A 25,000-nucleotide genomic window follows, 5' to 3' on the forward strand; every position below is an offset into this window, starting at 1 on the left:
AACCACAACACTATCCTGATATTTCCTTCTGTATTCCCATTTCCCTGCTCCTTATCAGCGCCTCTCTGGAACTAATCATCAGCAGTGACGCACGAGGCTCCACATACTCTGGTTGTTTTTGCGTTATAGTGTGTTGGCACAAGGCAGCCCCTGTCTCCCGCTCTATTTCGGTCCCACGGCCCATGTTGTGCTGCCCCTGCTCCACAGTCACACAAATTGAATAAGCAGCGTGAGGTGAATGTGGTAATGAGGTCGTGGCGGTGGAGGAGATCGGCAGGATGTCGCCCTGGCTCACCAGCGGGGCGGCAGCAGCCCATGAACGGCCGGCTTCCTGTCGGACGCGTACAGGAATACTTTCAAGAAAGAACACTTTTCGCAGAAAAACACAATGAATTTCCCATGCTGCAGGGAAATGACATTTATTCTTATTTACTTGCAGCTCATTTAGCAGACACTTCCATCCAAAGCGATTCAGAGTGAATTCCGATAGTTCAAGCCATTCAAGTCCTTCAGATAGGCAATGCAGGAGGAGGTAGGCGTTAGTCCTCTAACTCAAGGACCCCTATTGCTAGACTGCCGATATCGGGACCCTTTTGGCTGGGAGACATCCACCCTAACAACCACAGTATCTCGACACCCAATTATGTTATTAAAATGATGCAACCGAATCTCCTTCTCCAGGAATAGACTTAGATTAATTTGTCAATATGCCGTTGGTTGTTTTCCATTTTTTTAAATCTATTTACCATTTAGTGATGTAGCAGAAACTCTAATCCAAAGCACCTGAGCCCTTCTGGCATAAGTATAGTCATGGAGCGGGTGGAGGTCGGGGCCATCGCTCACAGATGCCTACAGGTCGACCTGAAGTCATGGGGGGTTTGAACCCAGAGCCCTCCACCTAAGAGTCAAACACGCTTACCCCAAGACTAGACTACAATCCATTGTGTGTTCATTATCGGCTAACTGTGTCCCTGTCTCCCCCCCGCCCGTCTCAGGGGGTCATGCCTACGGCGGCGGTCCCAGAGAGCGGGGCTTCTCTGGCCCTGAGGGCGCTGGGCTGGGGGTCGCTGTACGCCTGGTGCGGCGTGGGCCTGCTCAGCTTCACCGTGTGGAAGGCCCTGGGCGTTCACAGCGTGAGTACAGGAACAGAGGAGGGAATTCCCTTGCCTAGGCGATATTGTGTTGAATATTTTGCATTGCCACAAGGAAAACAAACAAGATCAACATGTCGTCCATCTCAGAGTAAACCTAATACTGCGATGTTGATTTAGTCCGATTTGATGCTTGTAATCTGAATTAATTACCGTGGGAAATGTATCGATGTGAAGGTGACCAGAAAACACCAACCGGGGTAAAGGACTTGGTGGTATGCCTGGGTGGGTTTAAGCGCAGTACTCAAACTGACCAATAGAGGGCGACAACAAACTCCTTGCTTGTGTGTGATGTAATTAGAATGCAACTCCCACTGGGACTATCTGTTAATTACCTTACTTTTACTCCCAGACAGCGTCTCTCTCTCACCTGGTGCTGCATGTATTCCTCCCGTTTCCTTACCAGTTCTCGTCTGGTTTCAGCTATCAGAGTTCAGATTGAAGATGGCCGCCATCTTCCCTTCCATCCCCAAGAGCCCGCAGGAAGAGGAAGGTTCGGAGCAGCCGGACTGGGACGGCATCTTTAACTCCAAATAAACGGCTGCTGGTTGATTTGGGGAGGCCCTAAAACAGACTCAAGACTTTGAAGTTCCATTGTTGTGTTTCATTAAGACAGTGCGTATCATCCTAAGGGCTGCACAGTAAGACCATTCTGTTAGGGTGGATCTTGGACTTATGGTTGACCGGAGAACTCCTCGTACCGCCGACATGGGGAGGACTTTGGACCAAGGGACTGCCTGGGTCTGCTGAACACTGACACCCAGTTCTCATGGACAGAACCATCTTTTGAAGAACAGTGGTTGCGTGTCTTAAGCCTGTCGTTATGTTGCTGAGAAGAGACTGGATGCACTTTAAAACAGGGCAATGCACTAAACTTGGGTCTTCACTTGTATGCATTGCTTAAGAGTTTTATGAGAGAGATTTAGCCCAAACAGTGGTCACAGTGCAACCAGATGCCATGTACATTTATTATTTCATCATGTTGTGAAACAGGTGTATAAAGATAAGGAATAAACAGCGGGCATCTTCTCTTTACATTGGTTGAATTGTTGAAACCTGGCCAACCGTTAACAATTTTCAGCTGTACAGCAAGACTAGCATGTTAATGTTTACGTAAAAAATGATATTTTTCATGACAGCACCACACACATGTCCCGATAAGTCTCGATAAATCCCGTTCATGTACCGAAAAGGACATTTGTGAGTTGTAACGTCCATTATTATTATTATTATTTTAAGTTATCCATCTCCATTACGGTGTCGACCCCACAGCCTCTTCAGCGAGGAAGACAAACATGTACAACTTTATTTACACGTGGGGCCCGGACGCTGATGGTCGTGAAGTGACAGTTGAAAGTGATGCATAAAGATGGAAAATAAACCTAAAACAGAACTTTGTTTAGGATGTGTTCGGTTTTATACTGGTACGGTTCTGCAACATTGTTGGCCAAGATAGTTGAAATATATCTTAAAATGATTCACATTTAGCAACCACACACCCCTCTTGCTCAATCCCCTGAATTATCCAAGACCAGCTGGATAAACACTATTGCACACCGTAGGCGGTAGACATTAGGTCAAGCTGTTACAGCACACCAGAACACGGCTCTATATACACACACTATTTAAATAAAGTCGTTCACATCCACAGAGACAGACCCCGAGGTGAGCCGCCTCGAACCCCCAGCAACCAAAGCCTTCCAACTTTGGTTCAAAGAATAACAAGAAACACAGAAAACAACCAAAACGTAAAAATACCAAGTATTAAATATTTTGTATTCAAATTATTTAAAAGTCCCAAATTAAAACCTGTTGAAGGAGCCAATAGGCTGTATATTTATATTCTATATATATTCTTTATGTAAAAACACTTCATACATCATCGTTCTTTTCTTTTAAATAAAAATATACGTCCAGCGTCCGTCACACACACCTACTGAGCATGCTCAGTGCGCGTGTCACGACGAGCGGGCGACCTTGAACAGCACCTCGCACAAGACGCCGGCCACGGGCGGGGCCAGCGCCGCCGACAGCGACACGTCCAGCAGGCGGCTCTCGTGCAGGACAAACTCGGCGCGGTCGCCCCCGAGCCGCGCCAGCGCGAGCAACGCCCTCGCCGCGCGGCACATCATGTTGACGCTGGGGGGCTCCGGGGGGGCGCCCCCCGGTGGCGGAGCGTGGCGGCGGTACTGCGCCGCGGCGACGCCGTCCTCCAGGAAGCCGATCAGGGTCCCGACCGCGCCCTTCTGCAGCGCCAGGGCGCGGGCGGCCGAGGCCTCGCCCTGCGCCAGGTTGGACAGCGCCGCCACCGCCATCTCCCGGGACACGGGGCTGCGGCGGTCGCCCACCAGCCGCAGCAGCGCCGCGAACAGCCGCTCCTGGCGCCGCAGCGGGGGCGTGGCCAGCAGCAGGTCCACGTTGGCGTCCTGGATGCTCAGCTTGCACAGCGCCTCCAGCGCCAGGCCGCGCGGCGTGAGGGGGGAGGAGGCGGCGGCGGCGGGGAAGGGGTCGTGGGCCTCGGCCGAGGGGCAGACCATCCAGTGCAGCACGCCGTCCAGCACGGGCAGGCAGACGGTGTCGGGGTACTGCGACAGGTCCAGCTGGCCCGACATGTTGGCCAGGGTCACCAGGGTGTTCTCCCGCAGCGCCCCCAGACACTCCCACCACCACTCGTCCCGACTGCACCCCACGGCCGGCTCCTCCTCCTGGCTCCGCCTCCTCCTCCTCCTCCTCCTGCTGCTGCTCCTCCGGGGGGGGTGGCGGTGATGCAAGAGCGCCAGGCGCCCCAGCAGCAGCACCAGACCCGGGTGGCGGGACATCTCGGCGTCGTTGCCGGGGACGACGGAGAGGCTGCGCAGCACGTTGGAGACGCACACGCAGCGGCGGGCCAGCTGGTCCTGCCAGGGCTGGGCCGTGGAGAGGGGCGCCTCGGCCCAGCCCCGCGCCTCGTCCTCCAGGGGGCTGATGGGCCCGCGGGGCGGGGCGCGGACCTCCGGCCTGGAGGGGCCTGGAGGGGGAGACACGGGGAACATGGTCATTTCATGGTCATTTCTGTGCACGATTTATGGGGCTCTGTGTGATGATATAATAACCCGTACGTAATTATATATTTATCCCCAAAAACGAGACACAGCAGGCTGAAAGAGAGCTATGCATTAAACATTTCTTTGTGAATGCGGCCTGGTCAGGTAAAAAGATAAAAGATAGCAAAAGAATAGTCCCAAGGGGGGTTCGAACCCAGGTCCTCCAGTGCTAGCCAACGTGCCACCACGCGTTCCTCAAAGTGTTGTTCCTGCCGTTACCAGCAGAGGGAGACAGACCCTCTCAGACTCACCAGAACGGGCATCAAGCAGCTCATTGGCAACATCCGTCGGCCTCTTCCCCCCATCCTCTTCCTCCTCTTCACTCATCTCTTCCTCCCACTCCTCCTCCTCCTCCTCCTGGCTCTCCTCCTCCTCCGGGGGGGCGGCGTGGCGGTGCTGCCCGCCGCCCGGGGGCTCCATGTGGGTCAGGATGTGCCGGGTGGAGTCCCCCCCGCCCGCCTGCCAGTGCAGCAGGCCGCTGGTGAAGCTGCAGTCCTGGTCCAGCCGGGCCCAGCGCGCCTCCACCGCCTCCGCCCCCTCCCCCACCTCCTCCAGCAGGAGGGGCAGCAGGTCGTACCTGCTGGCCTGCTTCAGAGGATGAGGAGGAGGAGGAGGAGTGGCGGCGGGTTCTGAGGGCTCCTCTTCCCCTCCTCCCGCGCCCTCCTCCTCCTCCTCCTTGACCCCTTCGTTCGCCCGAATCACGGAGACCGGAGGTTCCGTCTCCATGCCGACCTCCTGCTCCTCCTCTTTTTCCTGCTTCACAGCACGAATGATTGGCTCCTCGGCTGTTAGCAGCACCACCTCCTCCTCCTCTTCTTCCTCTTCCTCTCTCTCTGTTGACGGCCGACGCAGCCTCTGCACCCCCTGCTGTGATTGGCCGTCAGAGAGAAGAGGGCTGAAGACTGTTGTGGTTGTTGTTGTTGTGGTCGTTGTCGGAGGCGCCGGTGGCGTTTCCTCTGCCGGGGGGTTGGCCCCCGGGGGCCCAACCAGGCTGGGCTGGGGCCCCTGGGAGCCCAGCTCATACTCCTCCAGGATCCCGAAGATCTGGATGAGGCAGCGGCGGTAGAGCTCCACCACCAGCTCCAGGAAGCCAGGCAGCTGAGGAGAAAGAGGTCAGAGGTCAGAGAGGTGGAGGTCAGAGGTCAGAGAGGTGGAGGAGGAGAAAGATGGAGAAGCTCGCTGGGTGAACGGAGAGATGGAGCGAGGGGAATAAATGGACTACGAGAGGGAGATACGAGCGGACAGAGGAGTGCGACGGTGTCCTCTGGGTGGGGTTGCTTTGGGAACAGGATCTGAAGTGATCCCAATGAGAGACAATACCAAGTAGGAAAATGATACATAGAGGGGCAGCATGGCCATTGAATTTAATACACAATTGAAAGCACAACATAACTTATGTCTTGTTGAGTGTCTTTTCCCTTTGTTAACCAAGATAAAAAAAGGAAGGCTACACATTACAGAAAAAAACCCAATTGTACTGAATAAAATCGTAAAGATTGTGATTGTGGTGGTGGTGGGGGGGGGTACCTGGCTGAGGATGAAGGAGCCCACCGTGCTGTCGTCGTACAGCAGCACGTTCAGCGTGTCCAGGGCCCACGTGCCCTCGGCCAACAGGCCCGACTTCAGGGCCATCATCACGCGCCACGCCTCCGGGGTTCCTGGGGGGGGGGGGGGGGGGGGGGGGAGAGAGCGAGAGCAGCGTGTGGATGGAACGGTACGAAGGAAGCTGACTCATTACTGCACGGGCGGAAAATGCTGAATTTAACTCTGTCCTCTTCAGGTTATCTTTTATGGCTATTTTTCTAAAAAGGTTGTTGGAACGGAATTTAACCACAAAAAGACAAATGTTTGGAGCAGGATGCGAGGCTATTTATACAGACTCAGACCTTCAGCAGACGCCCACATACCTGACGAATCAGTTGGAAATCAATTCTCGTTTCGGAGATTTCCGTTGATAATAGTTGTATTGTGGTATTTCTCTGAAGATAATTACTACTAATCCTGCACGGCATTTTAATAAACGTTGCAAGAATATCTCAGCAAACAGTTGGCGCTGTAGGGACCATCTGTCAAAAGCTTTTACAGCGGTTATGTTTCACTGTCCTGACTAACGGGGCGATGCGTCCTGGGTCGTGTTCAGGCCGGGGTTCGAACCTGTGTCCTTGGGGGTGAGCCGGCGGCGGGCCTGGAGCCGGGGCTGCGTGGCCTCCACCGCGCCGGGGGGGAAGCTGAGCTCCCTCTGGACCAGAGGCAGGGTCTGACCGGGACCCCCGGGGTAGGGGCCCGGCCCGGGGGTCCCCTTCTTCAGGACCGCCATGTAGGGGCCCACGGGGCCCGGCGACGGGGAGCCTCCCGTCGGCCGAGGGAAGGAGGGGCTGGGGGCCCGGGCGATGTGGTTGGCCATGGCGGCTCCGGCGGGGAAGGGGGAGGGGGGGTGGCGGGAGGAGGACAGGGGCCCCATGGAGGGAGACAAGGAGGGGGAGACGTGGGGAGGGAAGGGAGGCTGCCGGTGTCCCGGGGGCCCCGGGGCCCACTGGCTCTCCTGAGGGCCCCTACCCTCGGGGTCGTCCCCTCTGCCCATTCCCGGGTAAGCGTGGCCCTGGGCGGGGCGACCGGGGTACTGGGGCCCCTGCCCCTGCCCCGGGCGGCCGGGGTAGGGGTAGGCCACGTCTGTCCTGTGGGGCCACATGTGGCCCTGGGCCGGGTCCCCAGAGTCCCCGGGGGCCAGCGGGCCCCCACCCATCATGGGTGGCTTCGGGGGCCCCTGGGCGACCCCGAGAGGGATGCGGTCGCGGGGGTAGGGGTACGGGTACTGTCCCGGGACGGGACGTCTGTCGGGGCCCATGTACCCCCCTCCCCCGGCGTAGGGGCCGTAAACCTCGGGCGGGGGTCCGCTGTACTGCGCAGGGTAGGGGTCCCCCTCGTGGCGCTTGGCGGGCGGGTATAGCCCCTCCCCGGGCCTCTTGTAACCCTGGAAACGCCAAACACACCAAACAGCCATGAGACACGCTGTACAGTCCCTCCCATAACCTCCGTCGCTACGACTACTGGTCTGGGAATCGATCCGTTGGTCGGACCGACTCGACCCGAGCTACATTCCGGTCCGTTAATTCGGGAAGCGGAGGACGGCGAACCGTGAAGATAATAAGGACTATGAACATGGACCGCTTCGGCTCGTGCTTCCGTCTAACATGATTCAAACTCGAGCGAGTCCGCTGATCAGGGTTAGTTTTATCTATCAACAGACGAGGAAGCCTCGTCTGTTGATGGAACCTCCTGATGCGTGGTAAACACCTCCTCATGGTGACTTAAAAAATACATTTCAGTGCAGGGGAACATCTGAGTCACACGTCAACAACGCATTCAGTAATCAAATCCACACGATGAGAGAAAGAGGGTAGAGAAACAGACTGTTGGGGTGAATTTAACCCACTTTAACCTTAGCGGACCCTCCGACCTCCGTGTCCTTCACTGCATCCCTGCCGTTCTCATCATTCCCTTCTGCCAGACAACAACAATAAGGCACGGGGAGACATGTCAACCGCTACCACCGACAGGAAACAGTCAGGGGGAACAACACCCGCAAGGACATGCCCTGCCCATATATGGTCACTGTGACCTTAGTGTTAGTAGCTACAGCCAGCTAGGAAGGGGAATAAATGCAGTAGTAGAAGAAGTAATGGAGGGGGGTGGGGAGTGGTAGCGCCCTCTGGTGGCCATGACACTGACCTGCTGGGGGTACATGTTGGGCTGGTGAGCGGTGAAAGGCATGCTGGGAGGGAACTGCTGCTGGCCGTAGCTGTCGTGACCGTGCCTGGAGGGGGAGGAGTTAAGGCAAACAGCACCATGAATCATCATAATCAATGGGTGAGAAACACACTTTATTCATTATTATGGTTCATTCAAAAAGACCACATATTTTGAGAGTAAGCAATTCAACGCTGTATAATTCCCTTTTTGTATAATTTTGAATGACTTTTGCCAGATTTAGACCAATTTAAGAACGGTTTTAGGCTGCCTGGTGTTTCTGAACAGGGCTGAGTGGGGTCCTACCTCTGGGCTGGGTATCTGTTCCCGTGGTACAGGCCCGGGTCGCTCCCCGACGGAGCCATGCTGTTCTGTCCAGCAGGGGGCGCCAGGCTGCCCTCAGGACCCAGCACGTGGTCCGGTCTGGAGGAGGAGGGACGGAACAGGACTGATATAACTACTGTACATGGAGAATCCATACAATGAGTGAGTGTCTGCCTGTGAGTGAGTGAGTGAGTGTCTGCCTGTGAGTGAGTGAGTGAGTGAGTGTCTGCCTGTGAGTGAGTGAGTGAGTGAGTGAGTGAGTGAGTGAGTGAGTGAGTGAGTGAGTGAGTGAGTGAGTGAGTGAGTGAGTGAGTGAGTGAGTGAGTGAGTGAGGGTTACCTGCGGTCGTAGCCCGGTCCGTAGGGGTACTGAGGCCTGGGGCCGCCCCCCATCCCTGGCTGGGGTCCTGATGGGGGCCCCCGGGGGTGCATGTCCTGCATGGCCCCGCTGGGCATCTGACCCGGGCCGTAGACCTCGCCGGGACCAGGACCTGCTCACAAATAAAACACTTATTAAAAATGACCCGTATCATCTGGATACAGAGATATGGTTTCAGGCTTTGTTCAATCTGGGGCTGGGCTTTAATTAGCAGAGGACAGGTTTGTCGCACCAAGGCTTGATCAGCAGGTGACAAGGGAACTATATCAGCCAATCAGAGGCTACGCATGCAATAGCGTGTGTTTGAGTTCTCTAATGCAAACCAAAGACACCTGGGGCCCTATCTTGCCTCCAGCGCAAAAGTCTTTCTACACCGACGCGTGTCGTTGCTAGTTTGCAACTGGCGCAGAGCGTTCTTTTCCCTCTTCCGCCACGCGTCTGTAAATTAGGGAACGATCTTGCGCCCTGAGGGGCGGTTCAGCGAAAGGAGGAGGCGTGTTCTGGTGCAAACGTTCCCTGGTGCTATTTTGCAGTTTCAGAAAACAATTCTGTGTTCAGTGTTCAGATGCTTTTTTAAGGGCACATGCATAATGTTGCTTGTGCACCTCGCGCATACACTTTGCTTCTCTCATCTACCTAGACACACATTCTTGGTAATTTATTTGGGAAAGAACAGCTGATACAGCGGTAATAAGTTGTAGTTTTAAATCAATGCAAGTGAACTATTTTGTAGGGTAGCAGTCCACACATTCCATGCACTGTTGAGAAACCTAATGCAAAAATGTATTTGCAGATGGAATGGTTCATGTAACCTCATCATTATGCTGCTGTCAAACCCTGGTCTTAGTACTGTGCGACACCAGTCATCCATGTGGAAACACTGGTATCATTGCCTTTTTTAAATTGTCATGTTGTTGTTTGTGTATGTGCTGTCGTTTGTATTGGTATGTGTATGTATTGGACCATGAGTCTGGAAATAAAAGTTGATTGAAGGCATCTGCTAACACCATACAGCAAACACATATTTTCTTAACACAGACATCGTGTACAAGCCCATAACTTTTAAAAAGAATGAATGAATGTGGGCGCGCGTGTGTATGCGTAAAATAATTAATGAATGCGGGCACGCGTGTGTGCATCCATCTGTTTAAACACACGCAAACTACCGGTAAACACGTTAACGCATAATACAGTCCATGGCAATGTATATTAACAGGGGGACACATGCATATTAGGAACACAAGTCGATAACGATTATGCATATAATACTGGTAAGAAACAATGTTTATAATGTATTGCGTATATCATTAAATAGAACCACATATCATATGTGTTATGGTATCGTGTGTTACATTTTATTTGCCAAAATGTATTTGAGGACTCAGTATTTTAAACGTTGTGGAAGAAAACACTATTCCATGTGTGAATTAGGCCATATTATTTGGCCATAAACTGAGCCATTTGAAGTTTGAAATTCATGTGGTCATGCATCTGTCTCATCGGAGACTGCAGACGCGCTGTCAAAATATCAACTCGTCAGATTCAAATGCGCTCACGGCTCTTAAAGGGGATGGGAGCTGGCACTCGCATTGGTTCATTGCACGTTACGCCCAAACCGGACCTACGGGTAATTAGGCTACTTCAGACCAACCCTTTTTAGATTTGCGCCGGGCGCAAGAGTCATTTATCCGCCGGTAAAATAGCAACATCGCCATAGAACCGCCCACAAAGCAACTTGCGTTTGGCGCTTCCCACTTGCGCTTCAGACCGTAAAAATAGGGCCCGTGGTGTTCGAGTATGGTTCTCCTTTAAAAGAAACTATCAGAGCTGACCACAGCTGATCGGTGGGAGGAGCCCCTGGTGTTCGAGTATGGTTCTCCTTTAAAAGAAACTGTCAGAGCTGACCACAGCTGGTCGGTGGGAGGAGCCCGTGCTGGTGGTCTCACCCTTGCGTGGGGGTCCATCGTAGTGCATCCTCATGGTCAGTCCGTCTCCCTGCACTCCCGGCCCCGGCTGGCAGGGGGCGCCACCGGGGCCGGGACCTGGTTTTCCGTGGAACACCGCTGGGTCGCTAGAGTGGGAAGATGTAGTCAAGTTATTGACACACAAGTTATATACATACACATAGTTATCATAATATTATTCATTATTTTAACATGGCAACAATCACACGTCATTGACTTGGTTCAACGTTCGTCGGAGTGGTTCACGATGTTATCATTAACATCCGTTTGAGGGTGTACCTGCTTCCCGGCTGGGGGGTCAGGGGTCGGTGGGGGGTCAGGGGTCGGTGGGGGGTGGGACGCCTGGGCTCCCCGGGGGTCTCGGGCCTCCCACTGGACTGGGGGGCGCCCGGCCGCTGCAGGGCGCCCATGGGAGCTGGAGCGAGACAAACAAGTTTTATTTGGTACTATATTATTATATTGTATGTTTTATGATTTATTTGAATCCACAGCACATTGTGTTGCATTTGATAGCATGAACTGGGCATTTTAGTCACACAATATGATTAGATTATTCATGTTATTTGACAAGACAATGCAATTTGTTATTCTTCCATTTGATCCTTTCTCTGCTACTCTGGTTTGTTCTATTCAGAAGTTCTCGTGAAATCAGCAGGTAACAGAGTTGTTATCGCCCTAACTGTGACTTCCAACTTGGACGATAAATGCAAATCCAAAAGCACTTTTAAATTTGATTTCTTTAAGCTCTTCTTTGGCTCCTATGGTGTGTCGCTCAGGTTTACAGAGAAAGCCTGTGAGCCTGTGCGTGAAGAATGCTGTGTCACACACAGAGAGAGAGGGAGAGCAAGACTATCACTGGTCTGTAAACCGTGGGAAAGTAGGTCAGACTCAGGTCACTGCTGTCTACAAACTATGTGTGTATGTGCATGTGAACGTGCATGTGTGTGTGTGCTAATCTACCACCAACACAAACTCTCATATGCCAAATGAAATCTGGGCTGACTGATACTCTGTTCACTCCCTCTACAATATACTGCCCAAACAAACAGCCTCTTGGAGTGTCAAGTGTTGTATATTATTGTGTTCAAAAGATTGTAATGTTTCAGGATTTATTTCATGGCATCCCACATATTTCATAAGGTTATGATGACTTTTATTGTTGTGACATTAAAGATAGATTGCTAGATGCCTGAGGACCAACAGAGACAGATAAACAGACCCCTAGCTTGATGGCTAAAGACAGGGATGGACAGACACAGACCAGGCCGGCTACAGACAGACACACAGACAGACCTTTAGCTGGAGGGCTGAAGTCAGACAGACTAACAGAACCATATCTGGAGGGTTGACGACAGACAGACAGACAGACAGACAGACAGACAGACAGACAGACAGACAGACAGACAGACGGACAGACGGTGTGTCTCACCGGGGGAGGGGGGCAGGACCCTGGCCTGCTGGGGGGAGGCCATCTTGGGGTCCCCGGGGCCCGGCCCCGAGGCCAGGACCCCCAGGGCGGGGGGCTCCTCTCCCCGCTCGGCCTGGCACTCGTAGGTGAACAGGAAGTGGATGTAGTGCTTCTTCAGGGAGCTGGCGGCGCTGCTGGACGTGCCCACGCTCAGGAAGTTCGTCAGCTCCCGCCACTTCTTGTTCTTATTCACCTGAGGACCAAAGGCTGTTCTTTACCTTCTCATTTAGGGCTCTTAGCAGACACTTTTATCCAGAGCGACACACAATAAGTACATTTGTCTTTGCCTTTTGACTCTAAGCTTCTTATAATAAAGTGGTAGGGGGTCATCTTAAAAAAAAGAAAATCTATCTACCCCCATCTGAGATGAACCATTTTAAGTTTTTCTTTGCGTCGTTTCCTCACTCAAACACAGATGCCTGGCTCATGTGAGACCCAAAAGCCTGATTTATAGTCGTCAAGCGGGAATTGACATCATCAGTTGCCGCTTGCCAGCAATAAATCAAATCATAATCACTGCCCTGCGCACCGTTCAGTCGCTTGTTCTGCACATGTGTGTGTGAACGGCACGCATCCACAGCATCGTTTCGGCAGAAGTCAGAATATAAAAGCCATGGCCATGCGTGGGAAGGCTCCAGAACAGTGCATCACGTTGGTTATAATTCTGGTTCACACTACCTGGTCTACCTGGTCCGTGACCACAACTAGGATTTGTTAAACTAGGTTTAACCAGTGGTTTGTTAACCAGTTTTAAAAACTAGGCTGCAATCAGTCATCTCATCTTATCTACAGTTTCACCGGGCATCTCCTCAGAACAGGTTTAACAATGTTGTCCTCGGGCAGACTGGTTTCCAGGGGCGACGCCAGACCAGCAGCTCACCAATACAACCATTCCCAGGAATATCTACCAAACAAAACCGGGTCCCTTCTCTTGCGTTTCTCTCCCCCGCTCTCCCATCATGCACCCGCCGCTCACCATGGCCATCCCGCCGATCTCCCTCACGCACATGTAGAGGCGGTAGAGGTCCAGGGGCTTCCTGCCCACGGTGGGCAGGCCGGGCACGGGGGTCCCGCGCTCCTCCATGAAGGCCAGGTAGCGGTCCACCCAGGGCCCGCGCTCCGGCTCCCCGCCCAGCTCGTACAGACGCGCCGCCTTGTCCCCCGTCCCGCAGACCAGGGCTCCCCCCGGCTTCTGGGGAGAGAGAGAGAGAGGGGGGGGGGAGACGGTGAGAACGGAGCTGAGGCGAGGCTCGTAGGAACACGCGTGTTGTGGGGGTGGAGGTTGGCGTGACAACGGGGATGCTATGTGGTGGGAGGGGTAGCCAGAGGGGTCCGATAACGACCAGGTAAGTGTTTGATGAATACCATTAAGAAAATTAAATGTTTAGTATAAATACACAAAAATATTTGAGTTCTAAATCTTTTCGAAATTCAGGAGTCGGAAGGATTATAAGTGAGTATTTCACAATATTGATAATATCTGCTAGTGAAGTCAATATTTATTATCGAATCCATCAATTGAGGTCCGTTGAATTTAAGCATATTGGCAGTATTGGAATACATTCAAATAAGTCTAAATTATTCCATGCCTGTTTTCTAACTGCTTTGAGCCATTGAGACCATAGCCTAGTATAATGGAGGCAAGCCGTCGCTGTAGCCTGCTACACTAGCTGGCCTCCCCCTTCTCCTCCAACTAGCACAGCCCACATATGGACTCCCAGATGCTAGACCCTGCCTTTAAAAGCCCCCCCTGCCGTGAAACCAACCAACTAGGAGCCTCCATTATGGGGACGCGGCGAACCCAAGTCAGCTCAGCGAGGGGTATGAGGAGACACACAAAGCTACGCTACCGCCGCTGCTAGCTGTCGTTAGCGCACAGACATCTTCTAGAACCCAGAGCGAGAACAACAAGAGTTGTAGAGAAAGCGTGCACATTACACAAACACAAACAGGCACACACACACACAAACACAAACAGGCACACACACACACACACACACACACACACACACACACACACACACACACACACACACACACACACACACACACACACACACACACACACACACACACACACACACCAAAGCTACACCACCACCTCCTCTTCGAAAGGGAGAAGGGGAGGGAGCGGAACAGAGAGAAAAACTGTTCAGAGGAACGCACGCCAAACTTTAACGAGAGTGACGGGCGGTGAAGCGATCCAAAGAAACACAAACCGAAACAAAAATAAGCAGAGCGTCGGTGGGAGCGCGACGCAGAGCTCCTCTCTGCCGTCGGTGAGCCAGGGGAGGTAATTTCGGGCGTCTATTCCGAGCCCGTCTAAAAATGGTACAAGCGGAGAGAGAGAGAGAGAGAGAGAGAGAGAGAGAGAGAGAGAGAGAGAGAGAGAGAAAGAGAAAGAGAAAGAGAAAGAGAGAGAGAGAGAGGTGGAGCTGTCAGTGCAGGTGTGGTGAGCACCCGGAGATCTAAGGCTGCTTCTACGCGGCACCAGCTAGCGCTGAGATACGATAGATACGATAGATACGGGAGATAACTAGGCCTGCAGATCGACTCTGACTCTTGATCTCCGGTCGAATATAGCGAATAAACGACACAAAGGGAAGGCAGTCTGCTGCACACCTCTGATGTTTTCCCCGTTTTAATTCCCGTCGACTCTCGTCTCATTGGCTGCAGCAACGTCTGCAATTCTTCCGGTGCATTCCCCCGAGGGATCCTTACCATTCGGGAGGGATCCTGATTGGAGGGTTCTGATTGGTTAATGAAGAGAGCTACCTTTGGTTTGGGTGGCTCGGTGGTGGCAGTGGTGGGGGCAGTGGTGTTGGGGTCGGGGCCGTCTTGGCTAACCCTCTGTTTTGCCGGGGGGCTGCCCATCCTGTCTGGGGACATCATCGGGGGCCCTGGATGGGAGAAAGGCATTCCGATTGGTCACGATAAAGCAGCCATTGGGGGATTGTTTTTCAAATGGATTTCAGTTTTGAACTGAACAGTACAACTATTTAAAACAAAAAGGAAAATAAAGAGAAGCAGAAATAAATTCCAGGCTCATTAATTCAGTAAGAAGCTCCCTCAGGAACAGGAAGTGACACAACAGTCCTAACCTGTGGGCGGGACATTGTAGGCGGGCCCTTGAGAGGTTACTCTTCCACAGTTGTTACCTGGCTGTTGGGTGTAGGGGCCCGCGGGGCCCATTCCTCCCATCGGCCCCATACCTGGGAAACTACCCTGTCTGGACACCAAAGAGGAAGAAATGGGTTTTGCATTAATACATTTTGGACTTTACCTAGCTAGTGTGTAGCGTCTCTCAGTCTTACAGACGGAAGGGAGGGGTTAGTCCATTAACACCAAACACACATCTGTATTTAGACAAGCCGTGCAGTTTGGACCAATTCAGCGGCACAGTCGGACGGCCAGCCGGCCAGGGAGAGAGAGGGAGGAGAGAAGCAGAGTGTCATTGGAGGAGGAAGGGAAGAGGCGGTTATGGTTACGTTTCAGCGGACCGAGAACACATGTCAAATCCAGTGATTTGTTTCAACAGAGACAGAAGATGGCAGGCCTGTTAGCTGAAGAACGGGCGAGTACACTCATGAGGATGAGCGAGTGTACTGCAAGGATAGCAGCAGAGTCAGTCGATTATACAGGGAGAGATACCGCTTCATTCCAGCAGTAGGTTATGCATCGGTCCCACCCTTGGATGACCGCAGGGTAACACATTAACCGAGGGAGATGCATTGCAGACCCCGCCCACTCTCCATTTAATCAGACCGGGTTTCATCGATTTGTCCAAGTGGTTTTATCCAATTTTCCCCAAAGCCTACTTTCACTATTTAGCCGACACTTTAAACCAAAGCGTGGACATTTGAGGTTCAAACCTCTAATATCCGGTCTCCATTGTGTTAACCGTTTTGGTTTCCCGGCCAGTATCGGTTTAGACTGCTCCCAGGTCTGTGCAGCCAGACATGTCGCTCTCTGCACTCCCTCGGTTACGCGTTACTCTGCGGGGCGATGGCACCAGCGTGCCGAACCTACCCATGGTGATTGGAGGGGTGGTGGGGGGAGGGGGGAGCTGGGGTCACACCACTACCCTGCTGGTGCTGCTGGTGGTGGTGGTGCTGGTGGTGGTGGTGGTGGTGGGGGGAGTGAGGGTGGAGGTGAGGGTGGGGGTGGGGACGACGAGGGGAGGGGGAGAGTGCGGGCCCTGACCCCGGGGGCCAGGGGTGATGGGGGTAGAGGGGGGAGCGGGGGAAGGGGGGTCTGGAGGGGGGAGAGAGATCACACCAGCGGTTGATTGGGCTTTACGTCCACAAAAGGATAATAACTCAAAAGCAAGAAAATAGCGCCTAACTCAAACTACTACTACAGACGGACGGACAGGTGGAAACAGTGACCGCGCACACGGAGCTAAAGTTAACGCCCCGAAACAACAAAAACATGAACAACGGTTCACCTATACATCTCATTCCTTGCACACTTGGCTGGACCTTGCACGGCCCCCACAACCGTCCTCAGCCGGGCTGCACACTCACCTGGACTGGGTGGCGGACGGCGAGGACGAGGCAGCGTTGGCCCCTGGAACAGCGTGGGGGCCCGTCTCGCACGGCTTGCGGATGCCTTTGGTTCCCAGGGGCCCCACGCCCTGGCCAGCCGGCTGAGGCATGCCAGGGGACGTGGGGGCCATGTGGGAGGGGGCGCCGGGGAAGGGCCGGCCCCCGGGAGCCCCAGGACCGCCGGGGCCCCCGGGGGCCAGGCTGCGGCCCGAAGGGGTGGAGGGCCCCTGGCCGTGCATGGGGCTGCCGGCGTTGGTCCCCATGCTGTTAGCCGGGCCGGGGCCGCTGTAGCCGGCAGTGGGGGCCCCGCCGTAGTGAGAGGGCCTCGGGTAGTTACCTGGGGCCACACAGAGGGCGGGGGGGACATAAGTCGCTTACAACTGGATTCCGAAAGAGCCAAGAGAGCAAAAGCGTTCGTCAGCTGCTCGATGTGATTTGCTGGAGTAGGAAAATGTTGAATCCTCACCCGCGCGTGGGTGAGGATACAACATTTTGGGTATAGGCTGGGGAGTCAGTCAGTCCTTCAGTCAGTCAGTCAGTCCTTCAGTCCTTCAGTCAGTCAATCAATCATTCATTTAATTCATTCTCCCTTACACATGTTCTCGCAGTAACACACTCAACGTCACATACAACTACACATTATTCTTTAACCCACACCCCCCCAATTACGCACACAAACACCGTCACAAGCATACGCAATTAGGTATTCTTACAACTGACTGACTGAACATTTTCCTTCTCCAGCAAATCAGATCGATTTGCTGGAGTACGAAACTGCCTCCCGGCAAAGTGAAATGCAAATTTGCATATCTGGATGGTCCCACATGGTACATGCTGAACATAAACCAGCATGTAGGCAATATGTCTTGCGTTGACTGAATCCTGGCTCTATACTGAATGTCACTCTACTGTCTATAAAGGCACAAAGCCCATCCAAACATAGCATGTTGGAACATTTTGCTCATTCTAATTCCCCGAATGAACAGGGAACTAGATCATTTAGTTCCCTGAGTAAACAGGGAACCAGAGTTAACGCTCAACAACACCAGGTTACAGTGAACACATTGGAGATGGTTCGTAGTGGTGAAACCCTTCCATTGGAACCGGCTGAACTCTGACTACAGGCGTGTGAGTGAGGCTGTGGTTCCTTGCCGTAAAAAACAACACGATGTGAACACACTTGGCATGCGTGGCAAGAGGGACATCTGTTGAGCTAGTCAGCAGCAGATGATTCATTACACAGGATTAATCACCTATCGGCCATGCACACACACACACACACACACACACACACACACACACACACACACACACACACACACACACACACACACACACACACACACACACACACACACACACACACACACACACACACACACACACACCAACCGTGGACTCGGTGGACAGGGGACCCATGGGTTATGGTGACCAGGTGGTCGTGCTCAGGGGCCCGGGCGTACCTGGAGAACGCGTAATTGCATGTGACAATGTGTGTGTGTGTGTGTGTGAGAGAATGTGTAGGTGTGTTTCTGTGTGTGTGTGGCTGTGTAATTGCGTGAATGTACCAATGTAGTGTGTAACAGCGACAACGGCCCAGCCGTACCTGGAGGCCCGTACTGGGCGTAGGAGGGGCCCCCTCCCTGCTGGTAGGACGAGCCGTGGTGCATGGGCCCCCCGGGGGAGCCGTGAGGGGACATTGGAGGCCCCGGGGGCTGGGGGCCAAACTGAGGTCCCGGGGCGGCACGTTGCATGCCGGGAGGAAACCCTGAGGACGGACACACACACACACACACACACACACACACACACACACACACACACACACACACACACACACACACACACACACACACACACACACACACACACACACACACACACACACACACACACAAATTAGTCACCATAGAACTTATTTTAGTCTTCAGTCATTTAGCTGACTTGCTAGGATGCTTATTTAGTTCCTAGGAGCCACAGCCTCTTTTGTAGAATACTTAAAGGTTGGGTATGGAATTCTCGTTTTTGGCCATTTTTGCAAAATTACTTGAAATCCTTATCATAACCCACTTACAGCCACTGAGTTAGAAGTACTAACATGAAAATCAAACAGAGCAAGCTTCTGTTTGTTGTTATCCTGCCTTATCTACTGGAGCTAGCTAACTAGCTAATGGCTCGCTCTCGCGCATCTGTGTTCGCTCGTGCATGATTGCGCGTCCATGTACTTGGAATGGGTGGAGTCAGAGTCAGCGTTGAAGGAGAGCGGGTAGGACCATTTGAGTTGTGTATTTTCAAAATCTGCGGGTGTTTTGCAAATCCCATACCCAACCTTTAATTGGAGCTGTACACAGTACAGCTTACTTTCTGTAAACCACTTCATAGTGAGTATGAAACACTTTGAGCCGAGGTCATTATAGAACGGAACTCTCTATAATGGTTGGTCTGGTGAGTCTCCATGCTGAGGGCCCTCACCTCTGTCCTGGGACATGGGGGACTGCCCCATGGAGGTGTGGGGGCCCATGTCCTGGGACACACTGCCTGGGGTCAGGGGGCCCGCCTGGGTCCCTGAAACACACAGAAAACAGAAAAACAGTTCATATGTTAACAGTACGGCACACAGCACACGCATGATCACATGATCAGACGCTCAATGACAAACAATACACAATAATTGTATACTTTTACTTTTACTTTGTTGTCATGCAGTCTGTGCTTGCCTTGTAGTGCGTGCCATTTGGTCTGACAGAAGCATAAATCTGTAATTGCTTGTAAATGTGTTTATCTGGCTGTGTGTTGTTGTGACAGTCCGTGGTGAAGACTGTCGAGGAGTTGTAAGAATGCTTAATTGCGTATGCTTGTGACGGTGTTTGTGTGCGTAATTGGGGGGGTGTGGGTTAAAGAATAATGTGTAGTTGTATGTGACGTTGAGTGTGCTACTGCGAGAACATGTGTAAGGGAGAATGAATTAAGAAATGAATGACTGACTGACTGACTGACTGACTGACTGACTGACTGACTGACTGACTGACTGCGTCAAGTGACCTACCGGGACCGCTGGCGGGGGAGATGGGCCCGGAGCGTGATTGGCCGGAGCCCACGGGGGAGGCCACGGGGGAGGAGGAGGACGCCCCCCCGCTGCGCATGGCGGGGAGGCGGGGGGAGACGTGGGGGGAGACGTGGGGGGAGAAGGGGGACTGGGCCGGGTTGCTGGTCTCCCCCTGGCTGCTGGTCGACCCCGACGCGCTGACCGCAGAGCTGATGGCCGCCTCCGTACCCGTGGGCAAGTCATCGATGGAGCCTGACAGGTCCTGGGAGAGAGGGGAGAGGAGAGGGGGAGGGAGAGAGGGGAGGGGGAGGGAGGGAGGGAGGGAGGGAGGGAAATGAAAGCGATTTAGCAATCAGCCTCAATCATCTATTTGACTTGTCAGACATTAAGCAAACCCTTTTATTTTACAATCAACGCCATCAGATCCAGCCCAACATTAAGGAGCAGGTAGGGTAAGATCAGGGAATCCATCTCAGAGTAGGACTATTGGTAGTAGCCTGTAGGACATTGGAGTTAGAACACACAACCTTTTTGCTGGGAGTCATGACATCGAAATTGTAATTCCTTCCCCATTTTAATATCCTTGTCAACATCCGGTACCCTTCCCCCGTTGGAAATCACCCATCAACAGTGTTTTTACTTTATTTGTATTCTCTTTTGAGCCAGCAAAACCAGCTGTGGTTCCCCCAACGAGCCTGAGGTCTTGAGTGCTGGCTCAGAGGTATGTTGTCAGACAGCCTCATTAGAAACACATCACTGACTTCAACCGCTCCTGAATCAGCTGAAGAAACTGGTTTGTTGTTAGTCACGAAATGAAAACATTAAACCCATGGAAAATTATGTTGATCGCGATGCCAACCATTACGCATCTGTTTTGTTCGGAACAAGATAATTTCGCTCGGCAAGAAGTCTTATATACAGACATGGTACAGGGACAACAGGACCATGGCACATGTAGCACGTCGTGCCACTAAAGGGTTCATTTGCTGAAGAAAATTGGTTTGAGAATTCAATCTGGGCCGATGGTAACAAGCCAAAATCCTTACAGGGCTGTTGCATCATCGCATGACATTTTGAACTAATTAAAGATATTTTTTCAGCTAAACAACCATTTAAAACATATAACTGAAACTGACAATTATATTTGTAAACGTTTTAGCTTTATCTTTTGGTTTCGTCCTTGTTGAAATGTTCCAAATACTCCCCTGCAATTCTTCAAAGCACCCCTCGTATAGAAGAAAGCGTTCCCCCCTTTATAGAGACCTGCTGCCCTACGCAATCGCCCTAAACTCCAACCGCATGCTAGCCCATTACTGCTGGCATGCTAACACATGCATGCTATCCCTGCTGAAGGGATAGCATGCTAACGGCCTAGCATGCTAATAGATTTGTCCAGATCTGCCTTTTGTTTCTGGATGGTAACGGGCCCCCATGTCTATGCGGCGGACCGAACTCCCCGTTGGGTGGGGTGGGGTGGTGGGGGGGGGGGGGGGGACAGCGCTGGCTGCGTTTCAGCCCTCGTCTCCGGCGGCCGCGGGCGTCGGGTTGAGGTGCGCCGGCTGCCGCTGCCTGCGTGATTTATAGTCGCAATTACCAAGGTTGGTTAAGGTCTCCCGACGCACGCACATCAACACAACCGAAGGGGACTTTCCAGCTAGACCACTTATTCAGATGTGACTCAAAGACTCGCGCACGCACACACACACACACACACACACACACACACACACACACACACACACGATGGAGGATTTTCAGAAACCGTGAGAGTAATAGAGAGTGCTGAGAGTAATTAGGAGTGGATACATTCTCCCAGCAGCCCCTTGGGTGAGCCAGGCACTACACTGACAGCTGCACCTTTAAATATAGACACAAAGAGAGTGAGATACAGAGACATAGAGAACAGACCGAGAGAGACCAAGGGACAGAGAGAGACCAAGGGACCTAGGGAGAGCTGGGGTGACAGGGATGGAGAGGGAGGGACAGAAAGAGAATAACGGAGAGAAAGAGAAAGAGACAGAGAGACAGAGAGAGAGGAAATTAAAAAAGGGATGAAGAAATGACAAGGAGGCTAAATGCAGTGGGCGACAGAGAGGACAGGACCAGAGTCTGTGGGAGGATAAGGCCATCGATCAAGCGGCTGGCTAGGGGGGCCACAGCAGGGACCTCTATGAGTCACCTCATCAGCTAGCAGCTCTGGATCAGGGGGCTCCGACTGGAGAGACAGGTCTCACTTCCTGAGACATGTCCGTAGAAGGGGGGGGGGGTCGACCCCTACTATTTAATTATGCGACGTCACTGTATCATGGCCCATACTTTATAATGTTTTCCCCGCATAAGACCCTATGAAGCAGAGATGACATGGGTTTCCCACGTTAAGTTCTTGTGCATGTTACCAGGACGGGATATAGCAGGTGCATATGGGTCAGCAGAACCACTCAACCTCGGACAACTCTGTTGGACCCTCCAAGTTACTGCCCTTGAACTGGCAGCACAGAAATGCCTCCTCCCTCCTCCTGCTCGCTTCAATGTGAGGTGGGGGTGGCGGTGTGGTTGGAAGTAGCAATAGGAATAGGGATACAAACGCATATTAATAGCCAAGAGCTGGGGCATGTGTATATAATTAACTTAATTGATGTGAGCACATGAAGTTTTGTCAGGAAAGCTCCAAACACAAAGCCAACCGACACAACGATTAATAACGACACACAGATCCCAGAGACAGCGCGTGTGCGTGTCTCGATGGAAAGGACCACTTCACCTTGAGAGCCTGGCCCGTGAACGAGCTGTTCTTTAGACTCACTAGAGACAGAGAGGAGGCGCAGATGTGTAAAATATTCTGCACTGAATGTCTCTCTCGATCTCTCTCTCTCTCTCTCGCTATGAAGCAGCTACTCATCGTCAAACAAGAGCCGGCTTTTGTTTGTAAAACTCTATATTCACATCGTTTTGCGTCCACCGTCAGTAGTGCTACCAGAGACGTTGTTGAAGATAATTAGAATCAGCTTTGTGCCATTTATAGGGAGTTTTGCGGCAGTTTCCGGAACAATGGTTAGTGCTTGCTTGGAAACCCTAAAATAGAAATGTCCTTTCAGAAAACAGGAAGCTGAAACACAGTTATATTTACCACAGTTAAACCTCAAGAAACCTTAAATGTTGACAACAGGGGTCCAGATTGTTGCACAGACTCAAATTGCATTTGAAGCAAAATAAACTACTCTTCTAAAGATAAAAAATATCGTAATCTCAATTAATAATATTGTAGCATCAAGTACTGGAAAGCCGTTGAACTAGTTAGCTTGTGAAATCCTTGATTCTTGTGATGAGGGACTAATCAGTTAACAGAATGGGATATATATTTGTAGCCTAATGGGCTGAACCCCAAGAATCCACTGTGTCCATTAGAGTTAAATCCAAAGTCTCAGAGTACATACCACTCTACACAATATCTGCCTCTTTCTCTGTCAAAATATAGATTTTCAAAATAAAGACCCAAATGAGTCTCTAGTTTACTGAAAACATACAGCATAACGATTCAACAGCTTTTTGATGCTAATAGGCCATGCTTTTTGTCTAACCTTATGCTATAATTCACCTTCTAGCCAGCAGTAATCAAGGAACTCTCCCCCAGTCAAATGGTTCAATAGGACAACCATTTTAGATTTGAGGTGCCGTTTTACATCTCTGGTAATGCCGTGCTCCAAGGTAATATTTCTCTTTTATAGAGGGGTTGTAACAGATGTTATTGGTCATCGAAGCCTCCTGGGCTCAGCTACCTAGGATAGCCCTAACAGTTTCAGCACTGACCAGTGTCTCTTGAGTCTTCCATTGTACAATAGAGCCCTGGGGAAGCCACCACACCGTTTGGGAAAGCCCCTCGGATGGCGCTTGACCTGTGATTGGCCTTGGCACGAATCTAAGGTCGGAATGGGGAGCTTGATGGGCCAATGGCTGGACCATTTGTAAATTCAAGTGAGGGAGCCAAAGCAATGCTTAGGGTCAGATTAATGTGGCTGAGGGCCTGCCTTCATCCGCCTTCAGGACAGACCAGCGTTTTCTGTTGTCGCGGAAACGGCCCCCGTTACTAATGGCAACACCATCAGCAGCAGCAGCTCTTTGCAGCCGCTGCTGATACGGGGAAGCGAGGGATTTATAGAGAGAGAGGAGAGAAAGGAGGTAGGGTAACTAGAGATTTGAGAGGGTAAGGATAACCGCTTATTGAGAGTAAAATTAGATAAATACATCAGAATGAGACAGAGACCGGGGCTCGAGTTCGAGAGCGAGGGAGATGAGGACAGAGAGAGATAGAGAAATAGAAAGAGACGAAGAGAGAGAGACAGTTGGAGACAGAGGGTGCGAGAAAGAGATAAAGTGGGAGAGACAGAGATAAGAGACACAGAGAGAAAGAGAGTCAGAATCAGAGAGAGAGACAGAGAAAGACCGAGGGATAGAATAAGACAGGGAGTGGGAGACAAACTGACAAACTGGGAGACAGAGAGGGCCAGAGAGTTGGTTAAAGAGAAAGACAGAGAAAGAATTAAAGAGATAGCAAGTAAAGAGTTAAGTGTTCAAGCCTAACAGCCAAACTTATATACCTCTCCTTTCAAAGCCCTTATAATAAACCAACAGGCCTAACAGTGCCACATGCACAAAACACAGCCATGGATGTTCTAGAGATTCAACACAGAGAAGGACACTTGGTGGAAATAGAGGGCTGTGATTGGTTGAGAGAGGCGTGGGCTCTGCCTGACTGAGGAGTCTGTCCCCCAATGGCACGCCACCACCTCAACTGGAGCTCGACAGAGGTTATGCAGCGCAGAGACAGAGAGCAAGAAAAGTGGCACAAGATATGGCTTCTGTGTATGTGTGTGTAGTCCAGGGGCTGTTATAGTGTTGTTGTGTGGGTACGTGTGCCAGAGGTGTAGTTATAATAATAATAATAATAATAATACATTTAATTTAGAGGCGCCTTTCAAAACACCCAAGGTCACCTTACAGAGCATATAGTCATCATACAATTTTTTTTTAAAAAAACAAGACATTGTGGAAACAGATAAATAAATAAATAAATAAACATAAATAACATAACAATAAATAAACTTATATTATTGTTATACTGTGTTTGTGTGTCAGGTGCAGTTATAGTATTGTTATAGTGTGTGTTTCTGTGTGTCAGGGGCTGTTCTAGTATTTTTTATAGTGTTTGGGTGTGTGTTTGTCAGGTGCTGTTATAGTATTGTTATAGTGTGCGTGTTTGTGTGTCAGGTGCCATTATGGTATTGTTATAGTGTT

General features: G+C 51.6%; 2 protein-coding genes across 6 annotated transcripts in view; one reads left to right on the forward strand and one right to left on the reverse strand.

The window, feature by feature from the left end:
• Positions 1 to 2,549, forward strand: part of tmem242 (transmembrane protein 242) — a 4,098-nt gene extending 1,549 nt beyond the window's left edge. Inside the window, exons 3-4 of the mRNA XM_060041814.1 lie at positions 996 to 1,133; positions 1,575 to 2,549. Of these exons, the coding sequence (XP_059897797.1) occupies positions 996 to 1,133; positions 1,575 to 1,688 (252 nt within the window). The 3' untranslated portion in view covers positions 1,689 to 2,549. The remainder of the gene's footprint in view (positions 1 to 995; positions 1,134 to 1,574) is intronic.
• arid1b (AT-rich interactive domain 1B) overlaps positions 2,090 to 25,000 on the reverse strand; it is a 39,466-nt gene continuing 16,555 nt past the window's right edge. The window contains exons 5-22 of one of the 5 annotated variants that reach the window (XM_060041803.1): positions 19,709 to 19,970; positions 19,135 to 19,227; positions 18,269 to 18,430; positions 16,642 to 16,999; positions 16,145 to 16,369; positions 15,274 to 15,344; positions 14,891 to 15,015; positions 13,092 to 13,307; positions 12,077 to 12,308; positions 10,927 to 11,062; positions 10,630 to 10,754; positions 8,645 to 8,795; positions 8,288 to 8,404; positions 7,964 to 8,048; positions 6,389 to 7,205; positions 5,762 to 5,892; positions 4,486 to 5,332; positions 2,090 to 4,158 (exon numbers count right to left, since the gene is read on the reverse strand). In XM_060041803.1, coding sequence (XP_059897786.1) covers positions 3,110 to 4,158; positions 4,486 to 5,332; positions 5,762 to 5,892; positions 6,389 to 7,205; positions 7,964 to 8,048; positions 8,288 to 8,404; positions 8,645 to 8,795; positions 10,630 to 10,754; positions 10,927 to 11,062; positions 12,077 to 12,308; positions 13,092 to 13,307; positions 14,891 to 15,015; positions 15,274 to 15,344; positions 16,145 to 16,369; positions 16,642 to 16,999; positions 18,269 to 18,430; positions 19,135 to 19,227; positions 19,709 to 19,970 — 5,202 coding nt within the window. In that variant the 3' untranslated portion in view covers positions 2,090 to 3,109. Of the gene's footprint in view, positions 4,159 to 4,485; positions 5,333 to 5,761; positions 5,893 to 6,388; positions 7,206 to 7,963; positions 8,049 to 8,287; positions 8,405 to 8,644; positions 8,796 to 10,629; positions 10,755 to 10,926; positions 11,063 to 12,076; positions 12,309 to 13,091; positions 13,308 to 14,890; positions 15,016 to 15,216; positions 15,345 to 16,144; positions 16,370 to 16,641; positions 17,000 to 18,268; positions 18,431 to 19,134; positions 19,228 to 19,708; positions 19,971 to 25,000 lie in introns of all 5 variants that reach the window. The other 4 variants (XM_060041801.1, XM_060041800.1, XM_060041805.1 and 1 more) reach the window with 4 other exon arrangements.

The sequence above is a fragment of the Gadus macrocephalus genome, chromosome 21 (assembly GCF_031168955.1).
Source record: "Gadus macrocephalus chromosome 21, ASM3116895v1".
Classification (NCBI taxonomy): Eukaryota; Metazoa; Chordata; class Actinopteri; order Gadiformes; family Gadidae; genus Gadus; species Gadus macrocephalus.